This window comes from Triplophysa dalaica, chromosome 3 (genome assembly GCF_015846415.1).
Source record: "Triplophysa dalaica isolate WHDGS20190420 chromosome 3, ASM1584641v1, whole genome shotgun sequence".
Classification (NCBI taxonomy): domain Eukaryota; kingdom Metazoa; phylum Chordata; class Actinopteri; order Cypriniformes; family Nemacheilidae; genus Triplophysa; species Triplophysa dalaica.
Window position 1 is genome coordinate 28491142 of NC_079544.1, and position 17139 is coordinate 28508280.

General features: G+C 39.3%; 2 protein-coding genes across 2 annotated transcripts; one reads left to right on the forward strand and one right to left on the reverse strand.

Moving 5' to 3' along the window:
* Window positions 1-2200: 2200 nt before the first annotated feature.
* efcab14 (EF-hand calcium binding domain 14) lies at window positions 2201-10351 on the forward strand. Its single transcript, XM_056744019.1, has 10 exons — window positions 2201-2813; window positions 2912-3057; window positions 3148-3293; window positions 5594-5692; window positions 5775-5879; window positions 6325-6387; window positions 6472-6627; window positions 6941-7001; window positions 7086-7193; window positions 9343-10351. The coding sequence occupies exons 1-10, from the start codon at window positions 2629-2631 to the stop codon at window positions 9513-9515; spliced, it is 1242 nt and encodes a 413-aa protein (XP_056599997.1). The 5' UTR covers window positions 2201-2628; the 3' UTR covers window positions 9516-10351.
* A 2292-nt stretch (window positions 10352-12643) lies between these two features.
* Window positions 12644-15307, reverse strand: znf830 (zinc finger protein 830). Its single transcript, XM_056743580.1, has 2 exons — window positions 14922-15307; window positions 12644-14119 (listed from the first exon to the last, which is right to left on the reverse strand). Exons 1-2 carry the CDS (start codon window positions 15265-15267, stop codon window positions 13482-13484), a joined length of 984 nt encoding a protein of 327 aa, XP_056599558.1. The 5' UTR covers window positions 15268-15307; the 3' UTR covers window positions 12644-13481.
* Window positions 15308-17139: the final 1832 nt, after the last annotated feature.

Sequence of the window (17139 nt, forward strand, 5' to 3'; positions counted from 1 at the left end):
AATGATCGTAATTGGTGGTATTGTTTGCTGTTTGCAAATTTGTTGGTATGTGTAATCAAGTAAGATGTTATGGGAAGGAGGCGGGAACCGGCGAACATTCAACAATTTAAAAAAAATAAACAAAACAATACAAAAATGAAGGTATAAGCCAGCAGCCCCTCGCGGACGACTGCTGACCACACAAAACAGAAACAGCGTCGTCGCTCCACCTTTTATGCTTCCGCTCCTCTGTGAGCTGAACTGGTCCCTCGACCTCAGTATAAAATTGGTCTTAAATTTCATTCTGCATGGTATTAAAAAGGTCTTAAAAAGTCTTAAATCTAACTCTCAGAAACCTGCAGATACCCTGGTTATGTGTACACACACGTGTGATTTACAGACATGATTCTTATTCTAAACTATATTATATCCCCGAACCCTCACACAGTTCATATAGGCCACCAAATAATACATTTCTAATGTAGTCTACTACACTCAAAGACACTGCAGATGAAGAAGCCTTTCATTTGTTTGTCAAGTTTAAAAATATATATATTGCCCGGCCGGGAGGCTGCTTCAGAATTCGAATTTTAAAGTTTTACATAATTAAAATTGCATAGGCCTATAGGAATTTATAGTCTGTTTAATATTTGACCCGTGTTTCTCTCTCCTTTATCTTACATGTGTGCTTTCCCTGTGCGTGCCTGTCTGTGTGTGTGTGTGTGTGTGTGTGTGTGCGTGCGCGTGTGTGCGTGTGTGTGTGTGTGTGTGTGTGTGTGTGTGTGTGTGTGTGTGCGTTGTGTGTGTGTGTGTGTGTGTGTGTGTGTGTGTGTGCGTGCGTGCGTGCGCATGTGCTTGTCTGTGTGTCCGTCTCATACCTGTCAAGTATCCCGTTTTGGCCGGGAAAGTCCCGTATTTTACCCTTCTTTCCCGCCGTCCTCCCGTATTAGTATTTTCCCGTAAATCTCCCGTATTTTAACCTGCGTTATTAAAAAATAATAACACCGGAGTAAAAATAAAAAAACATTTCCAATCTGAGCTCTGTCACTAGCCTCGCGATAACTGCCATCTGCAGTAGCCTACAGTACTGTAGGTGGCAGTTGTCGCGAGGTTAGTGTGTGAGGTCAGATGATGAGTGACAACGCGGGAAAAAAAAACAAAACGGAGACGGATAATGGACGTAACAACAGTGACGGAAGGCACTCCTGCCAAAAAAACAAAACCCTCGTTTAAATACCGCCACCAATGAGACAGCGAATTAAATTTTCTGAAGAGGAGCAGGGTGGGGGACAGTCACGCGTTTTGTAAGTTTTGTATTTAGCATGGTACGAAAGATTGTTACAGAGAATAGGATGACATTAGACAACAGAACTGTTTGCGCTCTACTCTCATGTGAAATGAACCACTCTGGCCCAGCCCACAAATACACTCCTTCCAAAACAGTCTTAAAGAATGCAAAGTCTGCAACAAATGTGTACAATAACTCACTAAAAGAGTAAAAAAAGTTATGTGAAATAAAAAGAAAAACTGTTAAGGAAAAGCAATATGAAATAAAAAGAATGTGGAATGAAAATAAACTGTAAAGACAAGCAATGTTAAATTAACAGAAAATATGCAAATAAGCCTTTAAATAAATGCTCTTCATATATACCCTTTTCTGTTTTCATTTGGGCTATAACACCTGTTTTAAAATGTAAGGGATACTGGAGTTTGGTTGGGGTGGTGGGCGCCGAAAAATTTCCCTTATTTTCAAATCCAAAACTTGACAGGTATGGTCCGTCTGTGTGTCCGTCTGTGTGTATGTGTCTTTGTCTATGTGTGTTAGTATGTATGCACATTGTGTTTGTGGAGTGTTTGTATGTGTGTATGTCTGTCTTCTGTGTTTTCACCTTTTACTTGTTTTTACAGCTGTATAACAATAATTGATTTGCTTATAGTCAAAATGTCTCATGTACAGCTGCTTTGTAACAATGAAAATTGTTGAGTTGAGTGAGTTGAGTATATACCTTTCTATTACTAAAACAGTACGTACTTTTTTTTAAACAGTTGAATTGCAGTCAATTAAATCAGTACATACTTTTGGGGCGCAGTATGTATACCGCAGCGCCATCTAGCGTCCAACGCCCGAACTTCTAAGGTGTTTTCAAACAGTTTGACGTGCCTTGTTTGTCACGTGATGCTTTGACGCATCAGAATCAGTGTTTTCATATTATTTATTATCATGCTGAACAAAGGGCAGACTTGACGTATTTGATTCTTAGTTTTTATTCAGAATTTGATTATAATTAGATTTAAAACTTTGGGCATGTGCGTATCCGGCTCGTGACGACTGACCGGAACTAACTTAGTCCGGACTTCCGTTGCTACTGTACTCTGTCAGCGATCTCTCCCATCAACTTAGCTTTAGCTTTAGCTTTACACGAAGATCGACCGAAGTTCTCGACCGAAGAAAATTTGGCGGTATACGGTTGACAAGAGCAAGTGCTGCTCTCTTGATTCTGTGTATTAAACGCTGTGTATTATGTTTGTGTCACGTCGAATGCTAACACATGCTAAAGTTGAAGCTAAACCGGTTGACGTGACCGTGTTACAGGATTTGACCCCATCAGTGGTCATTTAAATGTGCTCATCCATTAACAATCCACAGCGATGACTCCTCAGAAGAAGATGAAGAAGAGAAAGGAACTGAATGCTCTGATCGGATTGAGTGACAGCAGCAGAAAGAAAAACAAACAGACGTGCGGACACAGATTACTGCGAACCGAGCCGCCCGACACCGAATCTGAGTCCAGTTCAGAGGAGCAGGAATTCAACAGAACCGGCCTTCTGCCCTCGTGAGTCACTGACCGTGTGTGTGTCCGTCCTCATCATTCTGGCAGTGTGTGTTTGTGTATGACGACGATGTTGTGTGTGTGTCTGTGTATATTTACAGGGGTTCAGTGCAGTGTTGTTCGCTCTGTTACCCACTGTGTATCTTCATCGTTCTGGCGGCGTGTGTTATGGCATGTGCCGGTCTCATATGGATGCAGATTTCTCTCAAACAGGATCTGGACTTGATGAAAGAGAAGATCCGCATGAGTGAGTTCACGTCACACACACACACACACACACACATCCACACGTGTCATATTCTCCTTCATTTTGTTCTGTGGTTGCATTTATTTACAGTGGAAAGCAGTCAGCAACTTTCCTCCCATGAGATTGTGAAGCTGAGTGAAGATCTGAAGGAGAAAGAGAGAAAACTGTCTGATATGGAGAGCGGCGAGAGAAGTTTGACTAAACTCTGGTCTAATGTGACTGACATCAGTCAGAAGGTTTGTGTACTACTGCTCACATCCAGATGCACACAGACACAACACCTCCCAGCCGGCATTTCAACGTTGATTCACCGTTGAAACAACGTCAGGTACCATGGTTGAATCAACGGTGAATTACCTTTCGATTTTGCAAAACGGATCAACGTTGATATTGTGACGTCGTTTCACCGCGGAAGAAACAACGTTGATTCACCGTTGAAATCGCGACGTCGTTTCACTCTTGCCTTTCGGGTTATGGTCTTCTGTCGACGTTGAATCACCTTTCGATTTTGCAAATTGAATCAACGTTGATATTGTAACCCTGTTTCACCGGCGTACCTGTAATTTTGCTTAAACGTCAACACTGAGAGGTAAACTATGATTTTCGGTACACATAGTATTTTCAGCAACTAATAAAACTGGCTGTACATGATTTGCAATTGGACGGCATAAAAAAAAATTCTCTTTCTAACAATTAGATGTTCATTAATCTGCAGTGCAGGGATGAGATGCTTCATTTTCTAAAGAAAAAGTTTTGAACAATTACACCAAATGGAAAAATAATTTTCTTAGAATTTAAATATATATCTATATTCTACATTTACACTTGCACATAATTTATTGAAAAAAATTCTCATTCAACAACAAAGCACTTTCTTAAGGGTTTAATGATATCAGAATGCAGATGGAAAAAAGCTTTTAATTCTAATTTCATACACACTGCAAATATACACAATAGCCTATATATAAATAATAACAAACATATGTACTCATTTCGTAACATTCTAAAATCTCAACAATTACGTGAAAAAGAATCCAAGTAAAAGTAAGGAAAGTTTGTAGAACAAGAAGTCTTTAGTAGAACTTAACATTTTACTAGCAACAGTCATTAAAGAAGAAGGAAAAAAAGGTGTCTTCAAGGAAGAGTCTTCTTACGGCCACCACCACCCATTCTATTCTATTAAAAAAAAAAAAATTACATAAAATTGTTGTCCTACTGTTAGTTTAACTGCTTCTATTGTTCTCATTTGTAAGTATTAAAAAAAAATACTGTGAAAATTACTTTATGTAACCTGATTAGAGTTATTACTGATATGCTCTGTCAAAAAACTATAATAATAATTTAACCAACTAACTTTCAAAGCTGCTACATATAGGAACGACTTTCTACTTTGATAGAAATGTAGTGGAGTGAAAAGTACAATATTTGTCGTTCAGATTTAGTGAAGTTAAAGTCAAGTTTCCAGGAAAAAAAATAATACTCAAGTAAAGTACAGAAAAGTACGCTTCCAATCTCGCGATATTACCGTGAATGGACAGTAATGACGACGACAAACGGAAAATTTCGCTTATGTAACGTTACACTTTTTTCCTGAAATTTTGTATCTGTGTGCACACGTATAATGTCTTATCCCTTAAAATCGACGTAGCAATTTTCCAAGAACTGACATAATGCGTTTAACTCATGACCTTGCGTATATTTATGACTTACCTTTTTGATCCCGCGCCCTCTCAGACCACTTTCTATCGTGCTCTTCCCTTGGCCAGACCAGTCTCGCTTCAAATGACGTCCTCGATCAGAAAGACGGTCAGGATAACGGTCATATTTTCAAACATAAAATGGCGCGCACAGTTTCATTGGCCAGTTTCATGAATGACAGACAGATTAACCAATCATAATCAAAGCAAATAAGGTTAAATAACCAATAGGAATTGTTTCAGTGTGCTAAAGCAGCGCAATCTTTTATTGCTGTTGATAATATTTATACCACAAGGTTCATGATAAAAATGTAAATGGATAATAAAATAATAATAATAATGATCTTAATAATTTAAAAGGCAGAAAGTTTTTATTCTGTGCATACATTAATTGATTCAACATATGGATCTTGTAAAAAAAGTTGATTTATAAGTGTTTTTATTACCCTTTTTCAACCATTTAGCATTTCAATCAAAATTGAAACAACAGCTGTCATTATTTCAACCATATTTCAACGTTGAAGGTTGGTAATGTACCGGTTGGTTTTCAACCATTTAGCATTAAACGTTATAGCAACGTTGTTTCAACGTTGAAACAACAACTGTCATTATTTCAACCATATTTCAACGTTGAAGGTCGGTCATGTGCCGGCTTGGCTGATGAGATGTCTTTCGTGTTATGGATTTAAAGTGTCATGTGGATTTTTTTCTAGATGTTGAACATGAAACCCCGATAGTGTCTCTTCATTCTTGCGTTGTTGTTGTCGTCTGTGAAGCACTTGTTGTGTAGGTCATGTGTTGTGTGTCGCTGAATTGATGTTGATGTTTTTCTGGTGTAGCTGAGTGCGATTGATTCCGCTGTCAATCACCTAAAGACAAACATTAAATCAGCAGCAGATCTCATCGCTCTTCCAAGAGCCGTGGAGGAGCTCCAGAAGGTTTGTTTCCTTCAGACGCATCACACATGTCATCACATTGTTTCATGTCACCTCATTCCTCTCTCTCTCTCTCTCTCTGTAGAGTGTGGCTACTATTGGCAGCACCCTCACTAGTGTTCAACATGACGTCACACTAATGCAGTCTGCTGAGGAAGAGAGAAGAAGAGATCAACTCAAAGAGAAAACTGTAGAAAATGATTTCCTTTCATATTTTATTATGTGATGTTTAATCATGTGAAGGCGCTCATGATTCCTCTGTGGTCATTTAAGTGATTATGAAGCGTTAGTTCACTGAATCTTTGAGATCTGGGTGACATTGTCATTACTGTTTGTAGGTGCTTTGCACTTGAATCTTCCTATAGAATCACATAATTCCCAGTCTAGTAAAACTAGGAAGCGGAGTGAACGCAGCATTTCTTAAGTAAAACAGGAAAGACGAGTTGAGTGTGATTCATAAAATACTTCAGGAGTTATGTGGTCAGAAAATACGCACAGAATCGGCTCCTGATATGATATGGACAACTTATGAAGGCCAACATAACCTGCACAAGAACATTTTCAGTTTCCAGTGACCTGTAACGCTTCCGGCTGTATGTGTATATTTCAAGCGTTCCTTGAATTTCTTCTTTTAGGAAGAAGTGCGAACATCACACAGTTGGCAAGAAAACAACACTGGTTGTTTTGTCTTGAAACAGGTAACATAAGAGACTTGATGTAGAGAGTCACACGTGTGTTAGAATGAACAAGGTGCATTGATCGGCTGTCTGTGGATGTTGCAGGAGATACAGTTTGTTCAGGACGGCCTGCAGGAGTTAAACACCACTCAACTGCTCCACCAGTCCTGGTCCGGTGAACAGATTCAGAGTATTCACTTTGTGCTCTCCAACCTCACAAGATGGATGTCCACATTACAGCAGAGCTCCTCAACCGATGATGTAAGATCACAAAGAACTCTTAAAGGTCCAGTGAGGTGGGGTTGGGTGTGTTCAGAGGTGTATACAGATCTTACGTAATGAAGCGTCATGTGTTTTGTGGTGTTGTTTCTACAATAGCCCTAAAGAGGGCGTGTTTCCTAAATACTTGATCTACTTCAGCAAAGAACAGAAAATGCCACGACATTTAATTTCTTCATCACCCACTGTAGTGCTTTGAAAGGGACCATCACTAGATGCCACTAAAAAGCACCCCATGCACCTTTAAACAACAGACAGTCACTGACACTAACTGACTGTTCTTCACATCACGCAGAACCGTCCAGCAGCTGCTGACCATAAACTTCCGACCGGAGAAGAGAATTCTACAAACACTGGTGTGTACGTGGTACTCAAGACGCTCATGTTCACCTGAGGCTGACGTTTCATTAGGAATGACGCATTGTTAAATATCATTTCAGGTTCCTCGGCATCCCGTCATCCCAGATTTCTGTCTCGCAAACGTCATAAAAGAGGAAGGAGATCTACCCGGAAGACGGCGCTATTTCCTGGGATCAGCTCTGTGAAAGGTGTGCTGTCATTCCTAACCCTTACATTCAATACGGGTGGATTTATTCGGTCCAATGATCCTTCCTAGGATCTGTTTTATTCAATATAAACTGACCGTTGAACACCATAACGCTACGCAGGATCTCATCACTGATTCTGTTTATTTCTCTTTCATCCGTTCCTAAATCATAAAGCCTGTTTCATTCTCTACGACTCCACATATCAGAGATAGAATGAACTTTGGTTTATCTTCTGTGGTGTTCTCTAAGGGCTCTGTTCTTTGTGCACTAGGCTAGCATAGTGTAGCATGGCCATGCTAAAGCTTCAAAACTCGCCCTATGCTACTCGGTGTTTTTCACATTAGTATGGAAGTATTGTTGCATATGAACTCTTAAGCCCATTTGCGTCCGAAATTTTCATCCGTTAAAAAATAAATATGACTTCACGTTTTGTCTATCACATTTACACACTGCTTCTGATATTTTCATCCGTCGTAAAAATATTCGGACCAGGTCCGATTTTCTGCGATTTTCGAATCCGTCAAGCATTTTGAGTGTCATTTTTAACAAATCTCAACTCAACTTTATTTATATAGCGCTTTTTACAATTTTCAGTGTTACAAAGCAGCTGTACATGAGACACATTGACTTCAATAAAAACAACTAAAGGCATATACCTGTAAAAACAAGAAAAAGGTGAAAACAACAAAAGACAGACATACAAATGCTCCACACACACAATTTGCATACATACTTACACACATTGACATAGACGCACACACAGTAATAGCACACATAGGAGAGAGAACCACAGGTCAAATATTAAACAGACTATAAATTCTTATATGCAATATTAATTATGTCTACCTTCTAATTCTAAAGCAGCCCCCCCGGCCAGGCAAATAGTGCAAAACAATATGCAAACGGTGGCGAGGAACCCAAAACTCCAATCGAGAAAAAAACCCTCAGGAGAACCCAGGCCCAACCAGGGGATTCCAGTTCCCCTCTGGCAAAAGCTGCTGCCTCTGCACAAGCTCAACAGTGCTTGCACAACAAGGCTAAATAAAAAATAAATAAACTTACTAATAAGGTAAATTAAAGATTTAAGATTATCATTAACAATCTAATAGCATTTGAAGTGTTGTAGAAAAATCGTGTCAAGTTGCCGCGTCCTTTATTCGGCTCTATCATCTCAGCTCTTGTCAGGTCATCGCTTCCCATTCTCAGCAATTCAAAGACAATGTACAAAAGAGAGCCAAATACGAAAAAAATGCACAACTCCTTTACACCAGTTTGACACTGGATGTGTGAGCAGGGCGTATGTAGATCGTTTTCAATGCACGGCCATTGTCATTTCAGACTAGCTACGCTTACAGCACACACCACGCTACCTAGGTACCCCAGCACAACTCATTTGCATAACTCTATTGTAAGTACATTAATGAGCAAAGCCTCTTCCAGAACATCTTCAAAACACTTGATTCACTGATGTAGATTCTGTGTCTTGTATTGGTTTTTCTGTCTTGCACTAGTTGGACTGGAACGAGCACGAGAAAAGTTATAAATATCCATTGAACTTCTAAGCTTGTGCTTTGATACAAGTTAAGACAGAGCTGTAAGAGAAAGAGCCGAACAACCTTGTCCACTCCACAGGCTAGCGGCGCGATTCGACCTATTGTATATACATCTCCACTGGATGTGACACGTCAAACGCCGTCAGCACGCTCTAGCAGCGGATTCCACTCATGGCATCTTAAGGACTTTACAAATGTCCAAATCTAGATTGAGTGAAACAAGGAAACCAAACACAGAAGAATGATCACTGACATAATTCCAGATAGACTCTCTTCATCTTCCAGTCCAGGAGCATGTTTTCCATCATTTGTGTGATGTGCTCTGCTGTGTGCTCTTCAAAACGATAAGTCTTAACCTTCCGATCAGTAGAAATGTTGTGAAGAGTAAAGATCATAAATATGACGGGTGGTGTAAGGTTTTGTCTCTCTCTCTCTCTTATTTTTCTTTCTTCTTTTGCTCTTTTTCTGAAAGCTGATTTTACAGCACTTGGGAGAGGCACAAAACAACCATGATAGTTTTGATACCGGACATGATTTGAGTTTTTTTTTTATTTGAAGTGAAATGAGAGTGATTTGTGTTTCCCTGTGTGTGTCAGATCTGGAGCGAGTGCTCTGTCTGGAGGGTCATTGGTGTGGTGGGTTGACATATGAGGAGTTGAGGTTGGTGTTCGGTTCAGATGCTCCAGACTTGGCTCTTCTTCAGCCGTATGACGCAGATGGAGATGAGGTGTATACACTAGAGGAGCTTCACGAGGCTGTGTCGGCTTGAGCTGGACTGAGGTCAGTGATGTTTGACGGTTCCATTGATCACAGGGCACAAGTTCAGCGCTCCAGCTGATGTTTACACACACCGTACTTCATCTCCCAGACTCTCATGTTACGCACTGAAATATTGAAAGAGAAATGACTTCATGTCATCTTTTGTTTTTGTGACTGGAACCTTTATCGCAAAGTTGATCCCAGATAGATCTGTTGACAATGAGCAGCGCTCAAAACCAATGTCCATATGTAAATTCTAATGTATTTATAAGTCCTGGTTGCATTTGTTTTAATGCATTTTAATTGATGCTGATTGAAATTGTGTTCATGTATTGATGAGATAAATAAATCATGAGGACAGTAATGACAGGAACTGGGGGAAGTGTGAGTTTCACTGGTATATTGAGATGTTTTCTGCTGTATTTCTATCTGAAAAGAATTGGAGTTCTGTGAGATCTGACAGCAACATAAAGATGCTCATTATTAGCAATAACATCATAGCTTTTTGTAAATGTAACCACTTGATATTTATATGATCATGTAATGCAATGCACTTGGCTGTTTTATTTGGTTTGTCCAGAGTAGCTGACAGCAGTACTTTGAGGGCAGGTAGTGAAAAAATGAATGTGTATTTATTCTCTAATCTGTCTGTATATTCTGCACTTGACTGGAGCTCTTCACAGACGCTGCTGTCAGCTTTGTATATATTGTAGAAAGTGAATTTATATATGAATAATGACTTAAAGCAGTAGAAAGATCACTTGAAATGATGACATTGTAATAATGATTTCTTTCTTCAGTTTTGCAATGCACGGGTAATGTCATGAATAAATGCTGATTTATGTCTGTGTGTGTTTTATCTATATTACACTGCAAGCATTTGAGTCATTCTCACAAAACCATCCCAACACCATGGCAGTAATGGTTTTAAATATATAACATACAGCCAGGGATAAAACAACAGACCATTTTCAGTTTTTCTGAGTTTACTATTTATAGCCATGTGTTAAAGCGGCTGTTCTTTGTCTGTTTCTGAAGCATTTCTGATGTTTTTTGCGTGTTTAACAGTGGTGGTTCACCAAACTTGACACAAAGCAAACCTGTGGAAAAGAAATGTAAACCCAACAGCCGTGATGAGACAAAATAATACTTAAACTTGTCATATTAATCCAGAATCTTTGCCCAAAACGGAAGGTGTGGTATAAAATATAGGTTATGACTGCTGGGTATGAGCACATCTAAATCAACATTATTCTTTGCTTCTCTACAGTTTGCAATGCGAAATGACCAAAGAGGTCTCTTGCTGATCTTTGGTTGGCCAGTCAGTGGAATGGAGAGGTTCACATGTGGAAAAAGAGTTTTCAAGCTGTTTATCCATTTTATGTTCCATAAATTGAAGACGAAAAATCTTGCTGAGTTCTCGTATTTCTAGTTTTTTTAAACAAAAGACCAAAAGATACACAGACCATAGTGCATGTTCATACGTCAATCTCTGTCAGAGATTTAAAAAATCCTACTATGGTAAATACTCCCCTGTTTATTCTACTATGGCAAGGGATTCCTGTTGCTCAGTAGTAAGAGAATTGTGTAACAACTAGTGGTGGGCATAGATTTTTTTTTTTTAATCTAGGTTAATCTTGGAATTAATCTAGATTAAAATGGCTCATTTGAATTCTGCCGAAGGCATTAATATGTGTGCCACCCAAATAACGACTAAAAGTAAGTCTTTGAGAACGGGTGTCTCAAGCCAGGTGTCGCATTAGACCAGGGTAAGGGTTTACTTCTGCATTAGCTAAGGGATGATTTGCGTTTAGGTGGTACTTGAGACTGGAAGAGCTCCTACAGTACATTTACATTTAGTCATTTAGCAGACGCTTTTATCCAAAGCGACTTACAAAGAGTGAGGGAGCAACAAGCGATATGTCATACAGGAGCCATAATACATTAGATCTCAATACAAAGTTACTGGTTTCAACTAAAGCTAGACCACTACCTGTTGAGAGAAAGTGTTTTTTTAAACCAATTCCGCATTGCACAAGGTGCAAACAACCTTAGTCTTGTCGATATTTCCATTGGGAAGCTTCTTAAAAATGAATATTCCCTGAAGCAAACACGGCGGCTTCATAGCTGCATCCATGTTAGCACGTCACGTTTGATGCGGTAATTTCACAGTAACGTTATGTTGTGTTCAGACCAAACGCGAATGGCGTGTCAAGCGCGAGTGATTTATATGTTAATGCAAAGAGCCAATAGACCTACTTGCTGCGCGAATGAAGCCCTGGTTATGACATGATGAGGCGGCGCGAATCACGCGAGTTGAAAACTCTCGTTCTCGCCCGGTACAGTGCAATTCAGATAGATATACATCCGCGCTAAAATATAAAGGCGAAAGTCATCATAGCTTGTGTAGTATAGACCCAGCTCCCAACCCAACTTTGAGAATAGATTAACGGCGACATTTTTTTTATCGCGCGATAAGAGTCCCGAGTTAACGGCCCACCACTAGTAACAACGCAAGGTTGTGGGTTCGATCTCAGATACCTAAGTGTACAATGTGTAGGATAAAGCAATGTAAAGTCGCTTTGGATAACAGCGTCTGTCAAATGCGTAAATGATATGATATATTGTATTAACACTAATAACAGAGGCGTTAGTTTTGCCTTTTTATATTGGATCAGAGTTGGATAATAAAACAAGCAGATTGACCAGCAGACATTCCCAAGCAGGAGATCACAGGACGTTTCATAGAAGTGTTTTAGACAGAAGTATACGCACACACAATATCAGTGTATTACACAGAACAGCTGATGTTAAAGTCATGAAGCTGTTATTTGAGTGTTGGTTATCTTAGAATGTGTGTAGCTGAATTATTTTGACCAGCTGTGATGAAAGTGAAAGTAGTTTATCGAGTAGCTCAATCAAATGTTTACGATCTCTGATAACCAAACACTACTCCAGCGGCTCTTCCTCTTCTCTAAGGAAGATCTCGCCAATTTTTTAGGCGTATTCCTTTATGCGGCGGTTATTCAAAAACTCAGACTATTGAAAATGTTGAAAAAAAACTACAATAATTTTCTATTAAAGTTTACTTCATGAAAGTCTAGTTGGATCAATGATGAAAAAAAACTTGCTTCAGCATCATGGTTTCTCATTTTTAAAAAGAAAATTGGTTTTCATGGCAAAAAATAAAATTTGTTGGTCATCAACATCATAGAAAACATTACACTAACCTGTCAGTTGTCACTGTACATTATTGAAAACCGTCTTCAGGTTCATCACTATAAACACAATGACAGGAGCATGGGGTCTGATACTGATTCATGCGCTGCTTCTTAAACAAGTTCAAATTAATTATATTTAGTAACACACTGAAATATGATTCAATGTTTGGAGTGAGATGATAGCCTGACTGAACATGAAATGTTTGTATTGTGCTGTTTTTGGCAGTTTCATTTTCTACGGCACTACTCATCTGAAGAACTGTGGGATCAGGTTGATGCATTCAACATTGTATTAACCCCCCACCCACAACATCAAGATAATAATCTGAACACACACGTTTTCTGGGTCCAGTCCCGTATAGAAGTATAGAACCAATCTCAAGATCTATATGGATTCAGATTCACAAGTCTCATCAGAACCGTCAAAAACATCTCAACTCAACCGCTGTGAGCTGAAAGAAAAGCTGTCATCAAAATGCACTTGTCATTGAGTATCATGAGCCTTTATTTACAAATAGGGTCTACAGTCTGGCACCAGGGAACGCTCCAGTAACTGAACGTGGTTTGTCAGAAATGAAAGACAAATGAAACGTGAAGTGCTGTGAATGTACAAAACCAGAGGTGAGTGTAGAATGTTGTTATTTTAAAGTTCTAAATTACACAATCCACAAGACGATTAACTCAACAGTTGCGTTCAAGGGACACAAGAAAAATCACAGCACATCTGCTAACGTTGATCATGTCTGTAAGCGGTGTCAAGCGAGTGCTCCTTTGGCCCTCCAGTCTTGTGTCAACACGTGCATCAGTTCTTCTTCATCTTCCTCATCGCTGCCAGATGAATGCGTTTGCTTTCTCTGATCTTTCCTTTTCTTCACCAGGGCCTCCTTTACAACCTCTTGTTTAGCCCGTAAAAGCTCCACTCGTCGATAACATTGGATCTGCTCATCGATCTCGTCAATCTGTCGCTCCAAGCGTCCCTCCTCATCATCTTCAGCAACGATAGCGTCCGAGGCGCTGTTCACCTGTCGCATCTCTTTCTGAAACTCCTCCCACTCTTTATCCATTTGATCTTTTGGTGTGTCCACGTTACGAACTTTGGCATCTCTCACAGGATCATCGAAGAAACCCTCTGGTAGAGCTTCGGTGGTTTTGTCTTTCCTCTCCTGGGCAGTTTCTTCATCATCAGAGGCTTTGGATACAGAGCCGGAGTGACCAGGACCTGTGGCTGGGACGCAACCGCCACTGCTGTCGAAGAAATCTGCAGGAAGATTAGCAGCTGCGTCTTTAGCTGGATTCGTACTGCTTGTGCCCATATCGCTGTCATCATAGTTTCCTGCCAGGAGCCCCAGACCCGCAGACTGATGTGAGGACACCTGAAGTCCAGATGCAGCACCTGTGCACACCACATGACACAACAAACGCAGTGTTTTACAACTTCACACCCATCATAACATCTAAACAAATTTTAAACAATGTGACTCGTCCTGTTTCAGTCGGAGATGGGTTTCAGAACAGCTGACGTGAGTTAGTTTCATCCCAGTAGGCTGACTCTGTGGAAGTGAGCCATTGGGTTTCCAAGCTGATCTGATATGTGTTTAAATGGCTCCTTTGAAAGTCTAAATCGAACACTTCCGCGTATATCTGTGTTAGCGCTGCAATGATCATTTCACGCACTTCCGGGTTTGGTTGCCCAAGCGCTGGGTAAGGAGCCATTCAAAGACATATCCGATGAGTCTGGAAACACAATGATCAATAAGAGGTCTTACATAATCTGTTCAACAGCGCTCAAAATGATGGCGGGAAATGCTAGTTTCGTGACTTTTAGTACCGACTGGTTCCAAAGTTTGATATCGTGACAACAGTAATACCGAACATTCAGTTTTTTCTATTTTCGGTTGCCAAACATTCCCTTGTTTCGCGGGATTTAACCGAACATTAATGACAGTGAAAAATGAAATACATCTTTAATTTGAAGAAAAGCATGACAAATATTGTTTTGTATCAAGTATGAAGAACTGGAAATACACAGGTCACATATAAGATTCTGTGGACGTTAGTAAATGAAGACGATGTGTCAAAAAGTGATCCCCCCATGTGACCCACTTAAAAAAACTGAAGTTCACTGGCCATGCATCTGCGGCAGATGTGTGTTCTCTGTGCACTTCACGTTGTGTGACCGATCATCAACTTCTCACCTGCAGCGTTCTGATGTTTGCCTTGTTTAGCGGGTGCTGTCGCGAGCTCTGCTTTGGCTTTCCTCTTTAAGGCTGCTGCTGATGATGATGTTTGTGCGGTTTGATCTCTGCTCTTGACTTCAGCAGCTTTATCTCGGTGTTGTTTTCCCAGTACGTGTGTCTGCCAGAGCAGCGCGGATTTGATGGGCGCGTTACACAGCGCGCAGCTCAACTGACTCGCACTGTTGTACTTCGCGTACGGCGAATCAACGCGCTTCTGACGCTCTGCTGAGATCGTCTTCGCTCGCATTAACCGCCGCAATTCCTCCTGGTTAACTACCTTTTTCCCTTTCTTTACCGACGCCATTTTGCAGACTTGACGCGGAAGAGTGACGTCATCAGGAGTCGTCGAGAGGCATGGAAATAACGTCAATTTAAACGTTGGTCTAAAAAACGCAAAAAATGGGCTAAAGCTAAGCCAAATGTAGAACCTTTTCTAATAGAAATTAAATAATATGGTCAAACTTAAAGCAATATAAAAAAAGACTTACAAAGCCCTGTCATTTTAATGTATGTACGTAATTGTTTTTTACGCCGACATAGATTGTAATTTCATTTTTCAAATGTATTCATGTCATTTTTATTTTTGTTGTTATGAATTGTATATGTTTGTTCTCTTTTGTGCTTTAATTAATAAAAATAATAAAAAACGTCAACTTCTGTCAAAGTTTTTAATAAATCAAACAAATGTAAAACAGAGCATATTTTCTTTAATTGGAAGTAGGCCTACTGTAGTGCCTTCTGGGGGAAAAGTCATTTACGGTTAAAAGATAAAGGTAAAGGGTGGTTGAAGCGAGTCTTTTATAGATATTAAGTATGGAAACTATGAAGAGGATGGTCAAAAATGGTTATTGATTAACAATTTACTTCTGCTAGCAAAAATATTATTTACAAAAGTAGGTTTTTTAAATCAACCCCCCCCCCACCCCATTTGTAGTATTAAAATAAATATTTAAGACAAGAGTCCTATGAGATCTATTTGATGTATATAATCTATTCTGATATTTCCCCCAATGTATGATCTTTAATTAATAATGTGGTGTTTATTTAAGGTGTATATTTTTGGTTATTTTCTGTTTATTTCTTTATTTTATATATATATATATTTGTGTTATGTTTTTTTCTTATTTTTCTTCTGTGTGTATGCCCCATTCCAATTTTAAATTGTTGAATATACATTGCATGCCATTTTGTTGTGTTGATTTGGAATATTTTGTTATATGTCAATAAAAAGGTGAACAGGAGTCATACATTACAAAAAACTCTAACAAATGTAAATTTTGTGGGAATGGCATAGAAACCACTGGGCACATTTTTATGGAATGTAACCTACTGCAAATTATTCTGTAAGCAGCTGCTTAAAACAATGTCTTATGTTAATATTCAAGTAATCACCTTTGGCTATAAATAAACTAGGTTTGGTGTTCTTAAGAAATATTACATTACCTTCTTAATGACCTTTTCGGACTTGCCAAATTCTTTATTCATAAATCTGGGTTTTTGAAAACCCCTCCTTCCTTTCCTCGGTATATAAATGATCTTAAAGCCTTGACGTTACTTGAGAGATTACAAAGTGATATGGCTGTTACATTAGTTTATTTTACAGTGAGATAAGTCCCTTGTTACCATCTCAATCTGTGTTGGTACCTGTATTATTTGTTTAATAATAATTTATCTTTGTTTGATACATTTATGTATTTTTTAAATGTTATATATAATTTTGAAGAAAAGTTAGCACATTACTGTAAAGTTGATATATGTTCTGTCCGTCCTGTTATAGTGTTTTTGGCCCGGTTACACAGACTCGGCTCTGTTTGAACTGAATTACAGTCCGAGTAAAATGACATTAAAATATATGTTCTGAGTTTGTCACACAACAGAAAAGTATTTTACTAAACACTCTGTCAAATTTGAATCGAGAGAAAAAAACATTTAAGGGCCGGATTATCCAGTGGCCATTATGGGCACAGGCCCAGGGGCAGCTGTGCACTCGGAGCTCAGGCGAGGGGATGTTAATTTCACATAACAGCGTTTACGACATATTCCTTTTGCTGTGCGCTTCTGTGGCCCGCGAACATGGAGGTCCGCACACAGAACAGAGTTTCTAAATGAGTAAATCTATCTTTTGATTTAGTCACTTTTACGAGCCCTCTAGCGCTTTTGTTTTTGTTATGAAGCA